This window comes from Homarus americanus, unplaced genomic scaffold, assembly GCF_018991925.1.
Source record: "Homarus americanus isolate GMGI-L3 unplaced genomic scaffold, GMGI_Hamer_2.0 scaffold29703, whole genome shotgun sequence".
Taxonomy (NCBI): domain Eukaryota; kingdom Metazoa; phylum Arthropoda; class Malacostraca; order Decapoda; family Nephropidae; genus Homarus; species Homarus americanus.
This window is the reverse complement of record NW_024718832.1, coordinates 550,214-564,596: the sequence shown is the minus strand read 5'-3', so window position 1 is coordinate 564,596 and position 14,383 is coordinate 550,214. Positions and strand designations below refer to the sequence as shown.

The 14,383-nt window shown below is 36.9% G+C and overlaps 1 protein-coding gene across 2 annotated transcripts in view; it reads right to left on the bottom strand.

The window, feature by feature from the left end:
• LOC121859844 (exocyst complex component 8-like) overlaps positions 1–12,599 on the bottom strand; it is a 31,579-nt gene extending 18,980 nt beyond the window's left edge. For both annotated transcript variants that reach the window (XM_042356807.1, XM_042356808.1), the window contains exons 1-6: positions 12,529–12,599; positions 10,077–10,232; positions 6,268–6,354; positions 5,157–5,284; positions 4,052–4,194; positions 1,743–1,896 (exon numbers count right to left, since the gene is read on the bottom strand). In XM_042356807.1, the coding sequence (XP_042212741.1) occupies positions 1,743–1,896; positions 4,052–4,194; positions 5,157–5,284; positions 6,268–6,354; positions 10,077–10,232; positions 12,529–12,583 (723 nt within the window). In that variant the 5' untranslated portion in view covers positions 12,584–12,599. The remainder of the gene's footprint in view (positions 1–1,742; positions 1,897–4,051; positions 4,195–5,156; positions 5,285–6,267; positions 6,355–10,076; positions 10,233–12,528) is intronic.
• Between the last annotated feature and the right edge of the window lie 1,784 nt (positions 12,600–14,383).

The following is a 14,383-nucleotide window of genomic DNA, read 5'->3' as shown; positions in this document are numbered from 1 at the left end:
TACAGGATTGTAGAAGAACAATTATCTACAAAAACTAATGATACTCAAAGCCCAGTAAAAATACTTCAAGAAAGCTATGGAAGTTGCACTTCTTTACTGTCAGTAAATCACGTTTCATGCCAACAGCTAGAGTGTCAATCATAAGCTTAAGCAATAATCACAAGAAATGAACTCTGCAAAATCAGCACTTTTAGTAACCTTTCTGCATACATTTTGGATAATATCTTTTCATTTAACTTCCATTATACTCTTCCCAATTAACCTCATTCAATATACAGACCCCATATGCCCTTTTAATGTATGAACAGGGCACTCTATCAACCTAGTTCTTCAACTTACAAAATCACAGGTTGCAAATCTGTCATATTTCAAATTTTTCATTTCTAATTCAGAGCTGTACCATACTTAACAGTCTCAAGATATTGAGAGTGACTTCCTGTATTTGAAATGGGTTGGTCATAGCACAGAGTGGAGTCTTAAAATAAGAAATAAAACTAATTACTACACTACTTGTTACAACGGTGAAAAGAAAAAAGGATGCACCACAATGTAAAACAGAATAAGCAGAAAATTAATGGAATCAATAAAATACGGTATACAAAAGATAGAATACAGAACTGTACAACAATATTTTTGAGGATAATTTAAGAATGTTTAGGAGACCACCAATGGAAAAAGAAGTAAAATGGGTAAATATAATCTGCGATACAGTGAACCCTCGAAGATTCGGACCCTGTAAATCTGGATTTTGGAAGATCCGGACAAAATTTTGGGGGTTTCTGGGCCAAGAAGCCTCCCTAACGAGCATTCCCAAAACAGGGTGAAGGTAGTTTTAGGCTTAACGTTTTTATCTTACAAAATGTCAGTCTAAACTTAGCAGAATATAACTTGCATTGCTGGAATCCTTGCAAGATAGCGAATAATTTGAGCACAAACATCATAAAGTTTGCACCAGAGATAAAAATTTTAGTCCTATAGTGCAGTACATTTGAGTACAAAGTGAGTCCAGTAATATGTTGCTCAAAATTCTGGCTATTTCACAGGAAAAAGTCTGTATAACTAAACCCAGTGGTCAGGATAATATGTACTGTATTTTTGGTGTTTTAATATAATTATTAAATTTTTTCATACATTTACGGTAGTACATTCGCCGGAAGATTTGGACAATTGGCTTTTTTGGACAGGTGTGTCTCCTCTTTTAGTCTGGGTCTTCAAGGATTCACTGTATATCTGACAGTCACCAGCTTACTCATATCCATATGCAAATACTGTACATACAAAGAGGCTTCATAAAAAAAGAGGGCTCATGCTGCTGTTTACCTGTACCAGTTTTGCCACTGGATTTGCTTTGAAATAAGACAAAAATTATGCCTGACAATATTCCTAGTGTGTTTTTATTTTGTTTATGAGACAGACTATAGCTAAATCAGAATTTATTCTCTAAACTTTGGCTGGTTACCCAGAAGTGTAGGAATTTGCAAACACCTTACATAAATAAATTGTCACAGGTGATATTTTCTTCTTAAATTCTGGAGAATGTGTTTTTTCCTCTGGGAGAGAAATATTTAGTTTTTATTAAAGCCTTGTAAAAGCATACAGACACATACATAAACACACATGCATGCACATACTCACACATATGTATACAAAACATGCTTGAAGAAATACCAACACACCTACCATCCACTAATACCCAGCAACATCGCTCTATCCACCACACACACAGAATAAACCATCCATACCTTGGCTTTTGCTGCTGGTGCCATGAAGACTCGTGTATCGGGGAAGATGAGCACCTTAAAGGCATTTTTGGTATTGCCTCGATCTTTTATATTTACTGGTAGAACTTGATCCAGAGGGTATAACACTTCAAACTTGTAACGTACTGGACCACGTCTGAATGAAAAAGAGTTTTGGGGCATTATAGATGTGTTGCCCAAGCATAAAATAAGATGCAATGCAGTACAAAATTTTGCTGTCATTGTGGAAGTGGGATGGCTGATATTGCCTACAATACTGTTTAAGCTTTAGGGATACAACTACAAATAATGGCCTCAATGTAAAATGAGCTTAGGTTCCAATCTCTCTGTTTTGACAACTGTTCTCTACCGAAGTTAACATCTTATGGGAAAAATAGTAATCCATTCCTTGGCCCAATAAATTCTTGCATACCTCAGCTAACAAACTTCTCATACAGAAATAAAGGCCTTTAACCCGATACCTGCAACATACATTCTCGAATGATAAGCGAAGGAGTGCGACATACATTCTGGAATTCAGAGCGCTTTGAATGAAGCACACAAAAAAATTTATATCTCGCGGGATCAAGTATGGGATGGTTACACTAGCCAGTTTGTTCAGTCCCCCACTGAGACATACGTTTTCTCTCCTCCGTTTCAGAAACCGAACAAAATCTCATGTTGATGTTGCATATATGTTGGGCTCAAAGATTGAAAACAAACCACAAAAAATTGTGGTTGTTTGGAAAATAACCAGATAGCGAAATTTTGCTACAGGTTAGGTTAGGTTGTATCAATTGGGTAAAACCCAAGAAGCAAAATTTAGTTTTCTGGTTCTTTTGAAAACTTCCACAATGCACTGTGGAAGTTTCGGTCTTTGAGCCCAACATATATATTAAAAATAACGAATGTGTTTGTGTAAGATATATATACTGTACTTACTTATAGCTGAAACATTCAAGATCCACTGAGAGTAATGTTGAAAGCTTCAATTATAATTACATTTAGTTAAATTCTCATATAAGTTCAGTGTTGGGGCAAGCAATAGAGGTTAGAATCCCCTTTCCATCCTATGAGAGACTGGCAGCCAAACTAAGGTAAGTAATGGACTCGTATTTGGTTTCCACTTTCTTCTACATACAGTACAGTACTACTTTTTAATCTACAAGAGTCAAAATAATGTTCGGAGAAAATCGATATCCATTATACTCTCGATTTAATGGACTCCGATGTAACAAACTCTCGATTTAGTGGAAGAAATTTTCTGCGATATTTTTTAGCTCGATTTAGTGAACTAGTTTGCTGAATCGAGATTAATTCCGTTAATACGCTCACATCTACGAAGGCACCTCAGACACATGATATGTACAGTAGCTAAAACAACTATCTGTGCATACTTGTGGGAAACAATATGAGAACATGGACGATAAATTTTGGTATATGAGGGCTGTCACTAGTCACACGTAAAATGTCGGAGCATATCGACCCCCACCTGCACAGACAGTTGTTTTAACTACTTTACATAGAAACATTTGAAACATTATTCATAGCTTACCTTAAACTAGGGGGATTGGTGTTTGTTTTCATTTTTTTTTCTTATTTCCAAACATTTTTCCAATTGATAGCTGCACTCTTTTGACTTTCTCCCCCATACCACTTCTTTTTTGAGACCTCTGTGAGGCTTTTGGCATGATGTCTAAGCACCCTAGTTAGTTGACCGAGAGGTAGACTGAGAGGTAGCAGTGAACAACACACGCGGTGGCAGCAGGATAAAGACTGAGCGGATGTAAACAAATCCCACGCACCAGTAGTAGAATTTAACGGAATAACGCTAGATTTAGTGAACTAGTTTGCTAAATCGAGCGAAAATAACGGAAATTTGATTTAAAGGAAAGGGGTGGCTCGAATTATAGTTTGTTAATCGAGAAAATAATGTACGTGTTTTTTTGTGCACTGGAGGGTTGATCGGTGAATCACTGTACCGCAGTTATCCGGTTAAAGCTCAAAGATGATCATCCTACATTTTTAAAACCTACACTAGCAGCCTATATAAAATCTAACCTCTATATCAACTGTCTCTTACTTGTTCAATCTTGCTAATCAAAGTACTACGTACCCTTGTTTAATCCTCCTACTTTTCCAGTGATGGGTCCACAGAAAACAGAAGACAACTTATTTAATATCTTGCTAAATGACTAACTCACTTTGGAGAAAATAATTGCTACATCCCTCTATATAATCATTACTGTATTACAATAAACATAGCATGACATAGACTTACAACCTTAACAAGATCATTACATTATACTTACCTATCACTTAACCACGAAGCAATCATCAAAGAGTCATTCAGAAGATAACAGTGAATCCTCTGCATGGCAGTGTAATCATCTTGGTTGAGTTCTACTAAATCACCATCAAACACCAAGTAACGGTCTTCTACCTCCATTACATGCTAAAAAAAATACAGTAATTAAAAAGTTGGGGTAAATCTACACCTTTAAATTCAAGAATATAGATACTTGGCCAAGTTCATAAAAAACATCTTTCTCGTTTTGTCACTTGAAACCATTCTAGAAAATTGTTAAGATGGTCAAAGGAAGTTTCATAAATACAGTTCACGCCATTTATAAGCCACAGAGACTGGCAGCCTTGAAATTCCTAACCAGCAACTTCGCTGGGTCCATTCCTACCCCACCTCCGGAAACACACAAACCAGGCAATTAATTGGTGTTTGCCAAGGTGTAAAGTCAACGCTTACCCCCAAGCATGTTAGTATGGTTAGGTTTTATAAATGTTAAGTTAATACAGTTTTAAAGTTATTTTTCCATGCTAATGTATTTAAGGGTAAGTGTTAACTTTACACTGGAGCTTAAAGTTTTGAAAATTCAATTTTGCTCAAAATCTCGAGAGCAGGTATGGGTGCAGAAGTGCAGATTGAAATTATGAAATTCTTAATTACCAATAATTTGGGACAACTAGGACAATTAATAAATATTTCAACATTTCGACCACAGATTTTTTTAAAATTAACCCCTACGCCCCGGTTGACATTCCGGAACGTTCAGTAATGCATGCCTTTTCGAGGCATTTGTAGCTAACCATATTTCTGCTAGGCCACACCTCTCATTTCTCTATATACTGTACACAACAAATAGTGTGGACAAGTTTGGAGACTATTTGTGTGTTTTTGTGTACTTGTCACAGGTGTATACGTCATTACCACAAGAATAAAGTTGGATGTTGTACATCTGAATTTTTTCAGCCCAATGAGATCCAATGTTACAGCACATATACAGTATTATGATTCATAATTTATGATATCTGAGGTCTGTGCTTAAATAAAAATATATGAAATACTCTGGAAACAAAAAAAGCTTTTAAAGTATACACTGCAAATTCATAAAAACTGCTTACCGAACATCCTTCAATTTTTTCCAACAGGCCTGTCAGTTTCTTTCTATTCTCACGTTCTCGTTTTTCCCGTATCTCATGTGGGTTTACCTCTATTATCTCTTGAGCAGCGCTGCCGGGTCCTCTCTCTCCTGAAGACATAAGAACACTGAATAGAGTACTGTAGTTTGTTTGCACAGTATTTGTAATACCAAAAACATGCATAAAATAGAATTTCTGTGGTGTACAGTACAGAAATATTAATAGTAAGAGGTATGAAATTATTATGAACACAAAGCTGAGCAACTTCTTGGATAAACATAATACAGGTATTGAATACTACAATCTTCACCTAATTTATTCTACTACTGTACACTGATACCATTATGTATTTCAGATCACCTGAAGAATCTCCACCCTAGCTTATTTCACCTAAAGATTAAACATCCTAATGCTAACTTACCCAAACCTAATCTCATCCCCCTAAATACAGTAGTGTTGTAGTGGTTAATCTTTACATGAACAAGCTGGGGTGGAGATTCTTCGAGTGATCCTACTTTTATGTCTATCTAACTTCCATCAAACACTATACCCCAAGCACAGCAAGACTAACAAAATATTTTAATAAACAAATCATTCTCAACCCCTTGTGTGTGTGATACAGAGGATATTAATAAATATGTTTATGTGGCACTTTCTCTGTGTCTGTGTACTATACTTAGCTAATCAACTTTGTAAAATAGCTAGAACTACCTAAAAGACTCTTTCTCCATATCTATAATCTTCTATCCCGTACATGCTTAGCTTGTTACACATTTTCAGATGTCTAAATTAATTTTTGCTTGTTTGTAGAATGGTGTACTTCAGTATAATGGATCCTGGACTAGAGTGCTAAATCATAATTAAGATGAGGTATTCCAACATTAAACTGCATCAAATCTTAAAACTTTAAGACTCACAGGATAAGATTACATGCACCTTTAATTAATACTGTACTGTATAGAAAAAAGATATAACACTGATCTTGATCTTTGTTAAACTCACTATATTCAGACCCAAAATAACAAAGTGTATTGACTTTATCATGCTCACAGCCATGATAAGTTATGAGAATAATCACTGTGGAATAACTTACCTGTAACAGACAGCTCAAGTAGGGAAGTTAAGAGAGATTTTTGTTCTGTGATAAGGTGAGAAAGTTGGTACATCTCACTCTCAAGATCTGGGTGTAAAAGAAGAAAAAACATAAAATATCATTATCATTGCCATTTGGCAGCCATTTACCGTACTTGCAAGGGTTAGCTATGATTACCTGATGGTAGTTAATCATGATTAACCCATTTCATAATACTGTACTGTACAGTACCCTATCTCAATATTATTCTTTGTCATTCTACATGAATGAGTCTCTTAATTTTGGCCATTTTTTGTCTTCGGCAACATTTCTCATAATGATGGATGTCTTTAACTATGGCTATACTGAAGCTCACAAGTCTGTTAAAACATTTTCAATTCAAACATATTAAGTACGTACAGTACTATACTGTACCGCAATTTATCCTTTGAGCTTCCATTCTCTTGACTATCGGCAATCTTTCATTAAGGTATTTACTTTAGTTGCCTTCATCCTTTTTCGCACTCTAATATCTTAGTTTCTAAGAAAGGAAGACTGAGGACAATAGACTCATTATCTAATAAAAATTAGACATCACAATTCAGTGACTGCCTTAAAGAGTTACTGTTGGGCCTTCAGCACAAGCATTTTGAGATTCAGACCCAAATTTGGTTCTAGATCAAGTCTGCTAAAGCCATGGGAAATTTTTACAATTACAGTTTTGGTGATACAGATGTACTCCATTAATCGACGCATTTAGGAACAGGGAAAAGTAGTTGGTTAGTGAATCAACAGTTATCGAAGCAATTAATCCCATAAGAATATAACAAATACAGGGAATTAGGTACCGGCCACCCTCCCAAAAGTTCTATCTACCCTTGATATATCTTTGTCATGCAGTGTCACGCAAGAAAAGAAAGCAGACAGAAAGCAAGCATAATAAGCCTTAAATAACCAATGTAAAGCTTTAACTGACAGTTATTTACCTGTGTTAAGGATGGTGGAGACAGTCTAGGGTGGCAAGTTCAAATCTCTACCACTCTCTGCTGGTCCATCACCTTTCTTATTACACCTTATTATTACTTATCACATAACACCAAGCTGCCCAGCACAAAAGGAACTATCACTGGAGCGTTTAGGCATGATTGATTAACACACTAAGTCGGAAATAAATAAAAAAAAAACACGAAGTCAGAGACACATAGTTAAGTGTAAACAAGAACAAAGATGGTGGGAATAAGTCATGGCAGTGTGCAGAGCCCTCTTGTGGCAAGAATTTGCTCCACGCCACCGCCCACTAAATTTAAAACAGCTCTGCCATTCCTCTCCCAATCGTCGGATCTTCAGGGCATTAACAAAACTTGCAGGGTATATTTCTCCTATATGACAAAGTAATCGTTGGTTATGCGAAGTGGCGGTTAACAAGACTTCAGTTTTCGAGGTACAGTACACCTGTATTGTTATATAGAACCCCACTCACCCAGCCAATGAAATCTCCTAAAGACATAGTGTCTAGACCCTAAACCTTACATCCATCTAGGTGTTACAGGTACACCACCAATTTTCCGGCACCCTTGGTTCCAAAGCCTTGCCGGATTATCCATTTTGCCTGACCAACCGAGGTCATAAAATAATAACTCAACAATACACCTCTGACCCACTAATTATACACCTCCTGTGTCTCTAAAGCACCATGGACTGCTAGAAACTTAAATTCAACAAATATTATATGTAAATTAAATGTAAAAAAGCAATAATTTTGAGCAACATATTAATGTACAGTAAAAGTCCAAAAATCCGGATGCCAGAAATCCGGACCACCCAAGAATCCGGACCTTTAGGAAATTCAATTTTTTTTTTAGTGGGCTTTTGTGTGTATGTGCGCATGCGTGAGTGCCGCAGCTGCACAGCGACAACAAGCGACCACGCGGTCGCCACTTTAAAACGAGCAATCAAACTGTGACAACGTATGTAATTTTGAGTCCTACTCTTTTCATTTACAGAGTACTGTACTGTACAAGCCCATAATAATGGCTCCTAAAGTAGATAAACTTCGTTGTGTGAAGAGAAAGACGAACACGTTGAAATTGAGTGACAAACTTGAAATAATTAAGAAACTAGAACATGGTGTGAGCAATACTGTTCTAATGGAAACATACGACATTGGAAAGTCTACAATTTATGATATAAAAGAGGCAAAGAATAAAATTCTAGAATTCACAGCTTTTTCCTTAAAACTGCTCGTTTTGATAAATGAAGCATGCTATATTTGCTAATTAATAAACTATCAAAATGTACCTGTTCATCTCTTCTTTATTCCTCCTTAAATTTAAATTTTAAAAGTACTGCCTGAGAATCCGGAAAATCCGAAAATCCGGACCAACCCAATCCCCAAGCAGTCCGGATTTTTGGACTTCTACTGTACACACTTTCTACTCAAATGTACTGCACTAAAGGACTAAAAATTTTATGTCTAGTGCAAACTGTTGGATGTTTGTACTTAAATTAATCACTATCTAACAAGAATTCCAGCAATGCAAGTTATATTCTGCTAAGTCTAATAAGTGACATTTTACAAGACAAAAACTTTAAGCCTAAAACTGCCTTCACACTGGCTGGGAGGAGGGGGGGGAGGTGAGGTGTTGACAGTTGCTGGGGAGAAAACAAAGTGCGTATTTATCAAATAGAGGGAGTTAAGTTTGGTGCTTATAAAATGTCACTGAATTGACTTGCCAGAATATAACTTATATTGCTGGAATTCTTGTAAGATAGTGATTAATTTAAGTACAAACATCCCACAGTTTGCACTAGACATAAAATATGGCAGGGAGGGAGGGACGTTAAGTGCCCTCTCGTAATATTGTCCGGATTAAAGGAGGTGCCGGACCGTCAGTTCCTGGAAAATCGGTGGTGTACAATGAAAGACAAAAGTCGTGTCATGAAATTTGGTGAAAACATATGCCGAAGGGCTAAACTTTTGGTGCGCTCTGCCTTGTGATAGGGCTCTCATAATATTTCACGAGTTATATTTAATCTTAGGACAAAACCGAGACACGACTTTTGTCTTTGATTGTACCTGTACTTGTATATGGGTTTGTAACAAGAGATAACCATTTTGTTTTATGAAGTCTGGAGTTCAATTTTTAATAATGATAAATAAATACAATGGGAATATTATTATGGCACATAGGCATGGCATTAATTTTCATTTCCTCAAATTACATTTAGTTTGGAAAAAATATATATAGTATATACGGTATATATATAAAACTTATAAGGAAAGAAACTTATCAATAGATGGCATTTTTGTGGAGTCTTTAAATAGACAAAATAAAAAGTTGTGAGTAGGACAGGACACAAGAAAGGAGTAAAATTATGAAAGAAAAAGACTAATACTGTACTGTACTGTACTGTACTGTACATACTGTACTGTAACAGAGAAATTTAAAAGTGTGGTGAATTCAGTCTGCATGGCAGGGACTGAATGACCCATCCAAAACAGCAATGCTATATTGTTAGACATATGAATTTTTTTTAATTTATTAAGAAATGTAAAAGAATTGGTCACAGGTTATTTAGTGTCTAATTATCTTATTCCTTGTGGTACTATAAAAACGGGATGCACGAGTAAATTTGTTCTGAGAGAGTCATTTAGTCTGTAAGTCATAGGACTACCTAAAATGTCCAAATACAGTACTGTATCCTGTAACTACTCAGGGTAAGTTTGAATTGTAAATCATATGCTTTTAAGCAAGGCAGAGTATAAGTAAATTTTGATGAACTGTACATAGTTTATAAAATTGCAAAAGAATTACTACATATTAACTCACATGAAATTTCTTTAGCAGTGTCTATGAACTGCATGTAATTCATATAAACATTCTTCTTAAGTTGAGCATTAGTTTCCTCTGCCAGATGTTGAATCCTCTGTCTCTGCTGCCGTAACTCCAAATCCCCAACACTACTATGACTGAGATCTTGAACATCTGCACAAAAAATGATCTATTAATACAGTACCTCACACAAGTATATATAAAACATTCAAATAAACAGTAAAATAAAATTTCCCATGTAAAAATTAAAACATCATCATCTTCATCAGATTCACATCGTAATACCTTTTATGTAGGTTAGATCAGTTTGCATGACATAACTTCAATCTACTATCTCTTAAGTTACCAAAGTAAAATAAGCCGTCTAGGTGCAGAAATACGTCAACTTTTATAAGATCTAAAAAGTAATGATATAAGTATTTTTTTATTTTTTATTTTTTCTTATTTATAAATCACCTGTAGTGGATAAGGGGAAATGGCAGGGTAAAACATGGTGAAAAACTGATCATATGTCACTAAGTGCTTTATATGTGAAGAAATTATTATTATTTTTTGGTAACTTCTCCTCCAAAAAATCTGCCAAGTCACCACATTCGTTTATGTTTACAACCAAACCGCTCAGTCTGAACGTACTCTCAAAATCACAAAGAAACATAAAATTACATCATGATGCCCCCTCAGCTAGGAAGTTAGGTAAGGCTACGTAGGTTTCTTTGGTTGGTTGGTTAGGTCAAAGAAACAACTAAAAATAATTTATTCTATAACATTTCCATTGGAAATGTAATTTTTTTTTGTATTTTACCGATAGAATTACCCTCAATATTAATTGTTCAAAGTAGGCTGCACTTTGAAATAGAAGAGAATATGTGGGGTAAAACACCAAAAATGCAGTTGATATTTTACCATGAATGCACTCTGATTGGCTAATTGTCCATTACCGAATGAACAAAACAGCAAAATATCCACTACGTTCATTTTTTCTGGAGATGTTGTTTGGATGATAGTTGGAAAATAGAAATGACCATGCACATGTTAGGAAGTTAAGTGAGGTTGGGTAGGTAGGTAAGTGAGGTTGGGTAGGTAGGTAAGTGAGGTGTGGTGTGGTTAGGTTAGGTAGGGTTCTAATAGGTTCTGTGCACTACCGTTTGGATATGATTAACCAATCAGGGAGCACTCACGGTAAAATAGCATTAGCAGGAACTTAGCCGGTCATGGCAAAATATCCACTGCAAACTAAAAATAACACCAAACAAGCCATTGAAAACCTTACCAAACCTTTCTTCACATAAAATTGTTAAGAACTGCTTTTGAGTTTATTGATCCCTCCTCATCTGAACACCGAAAACACCAACACACTCTGAACACCGAAACCATGAATAAGGTAAGCGTCTACAGTTTTAGGATCTTTAAAGGTTAGATAAGGTTTTCAAAAGTTTATTTGGTGTTTTTGGGGGAGGTATTTCACCCCACATTTTCCCTCAACTTCAAAGACTTGCCCACTTTGAACAAACAATAACAATGGTAATTTTGTTGGTTAAAATACTCAAAAAATATTGAGGTATTATTTATTTTAGGACATAGCGCGCCCGAAAGTTATAAACTACTGAAACATTTAGATCTCCCTATTCTGAGCATTTTGAACCCCATATATACCAGGCAGAAATGGATAATAGCGACACAATTTAATTTAATTGATTTTACGTAGTTTTTAATCTTCCTCTTTGTGAGGAGATGTTATCAGCGCATCACGCATGCGCAATATTGACTGACATCATCCAGTCGTGACCAATGATGTATCGATATCATCACGCAATTTTTTTTTACCAATCACATGATTTTTTTTCAAAGCAAGCAGCCTACGATTTTAATTTCATTGACCAGTCTCACATGGCCGTGGTGGAGGTTGGTTTTTATTTGAGCTCCTATGATTATTTTAAGTTTATTGCCGAGTTTTACGAGAAAGTCGATCATTTTATCCAATTCTTACATATTCCTGGTCCTTCTATTTCTAACTAAGGTATTGTACTTTCGGACATGATGCGTCCCAAAGTTTTAAACTACTGAAACATTTAGATTAGTTTAAGCTAGGTCTACCAAGGGTCCGGGGGCAGAGCTCTCTGGCTAGGGGTTAGGTTAGGTGACTAGTTTTCGTTTTCTCCCCCATCCAAAAATCCCGTACAGAAAAGAGTACAGAAAGCTAGAGGCTAAACACTCTCCACAGCTCTTATTTACTCATGGTATAGGGATAACATGGGTCCTTTATTTTACAGCTTCCTTGACATAACATTATCATGACTCCTGAGGTAAGGGGGGCGGATACCCAACATATCTTATACATCCTCCAACGTAAATTTACTCCATATACACTACTTATGATCACGTAGATTTACCTCTTTGCCTAATTATCCATCACTACCAATGACATTCGTTGGAAGAAGGTTTAACTCACATCTTTCAGCGTTATAATCCTCAGCTGTCAGTTTCTTCACTAACAAGTCTGCCATGGTTGTTTACTGTGACGTCATCACCTCCATAGGGGAAACGTCGCTAAAAATTAAATTAAAAAATTTTTTTTAATAATAAGTAAAGTAGTTTTGACATCTTTTTAACTATTAATTTTGGTTTTCGATAATTTACACTACATCGGATTAAAACTGATATTTCGAAAAAAATCGACTGTGCTGTGATCCCATGTTAACTACCCAACAACATTTGACGCTATTTTCCTCGCTATTTGTCAATTTGCAAGCCTGTTGTTGGACGTTCTGTTACTCAGGGAATGGTTCTCTTGGCTAACGAACCAATAAGTGGGGAAGAGGATAAAAGTAGAGTGTGACTGTACTGGAACTTGTTTGTACACGTACTGGAAAAGTCACTTAAATGCTCACAGCTCAAACCCTCACCTCTATTGTCCAAATAGTTTCCTTAATTGTAACTTTAACTTGTGGATAAGGAAATCGAGGTCTAGCTACTAATAAGGCAACGGGATAAACAACGAGGGTATGGTGGGCAAGCGGGAACCACATCACAACGTTGGGTTGTCCTTCAGATTTAACTGTTACTTCAAAACCAGACCAAGGATACAATATTGCTTTTACTTTACTTTTATCCTCTTCACCACTGATCGGCTCGTTAGCCGCTTGGGTGATCGGTCACGTCTCTGTCACGCACTGTTGGCAAGTATTGGGCATGCACCGGCTCCTGAATGTACCTGAACCCGCTCCAGTGTTGGTCAAGTCTTGTCTTGAAAGAGCTCACACTCGGTGCTGTCACAACACTTTCTGGTAGATTGTTCTAAGAGTTTACAACTTTCACTCCGAAAAAGTTTACCCTCAGTTTTCTGGACTTGCGGCTTCTTCAATCTTGAGCTGTGGCCCCTTGTGGGGCGAGCGTCCGCCATCTCCAAGTAAGGACACTCAACTGAGTAGTGCCCCCTGAGATACTTATACACCTCACTTAGGTCACCCCTTGCCCGTCTGTAGTATAAGCTAGGCAAGTTCAGGCGCTCCAATCTCTCAGGGTAGTTGAGGTGCGGAAGGGCAGGCACCAGTCTGGTGGCCCTCCTTTGAACATTTGTGACTGTGCCATTAATCACCACACACTGCTTGCGGTCATGCAGAAAGTCTTCTATCCACGTTAAGACATTTCCCCGAATTCCGTACCCTTCCAGTTTGATTTTCAGCCTTTCGTGGGGTACACTGTCGAAAGCCTTGGCAAAATCTAGGTAAATATTGTCGATATTACCACCCCATTCCAGAATATGGGTAAAAATATCCAATGCCTTGAGCAATTGTGTTAAGCAGAAGCGCCCCGGCATAAAACCATGTTGGCGATCCTTTACAAGGTTGTTTCGTAAAAAAGGTTCCATTGCGGCATCTCTGATAATACTCTGAAGCACTTTACATATTATGCTGGTCAGGCTCACCGGTCTATAGTTGTTCGTGGAGTGACGATCGCCCTTCTTGAAGATAGGACTCACATAAGCCACTTTCCATTCACTGGGGACCTTTCTTTCATCTAGACATTTACAAAACAGTATCTTCAGGGGCTCTGCAAGCTCGTTGCTCAACTCCCTTAGCACTCTAGGATGCACCATGTCAGGGCCAGGACTCTTATGGACCTTTAGCCTGGACAGTTTATTTCTAATACCCTCCTCTGTGAACACGATGTGGGTCAGTGCTGTGTAGAACTGTCTGTCCTCAAACGCAGGAAGGTTAATCACATCCTCTCTTGTGAACACCGAGGAAAAGAAGCTGTTCAATGACTCAGCTTTATCCTGGTCAGAATCTGCATAACTATCATCT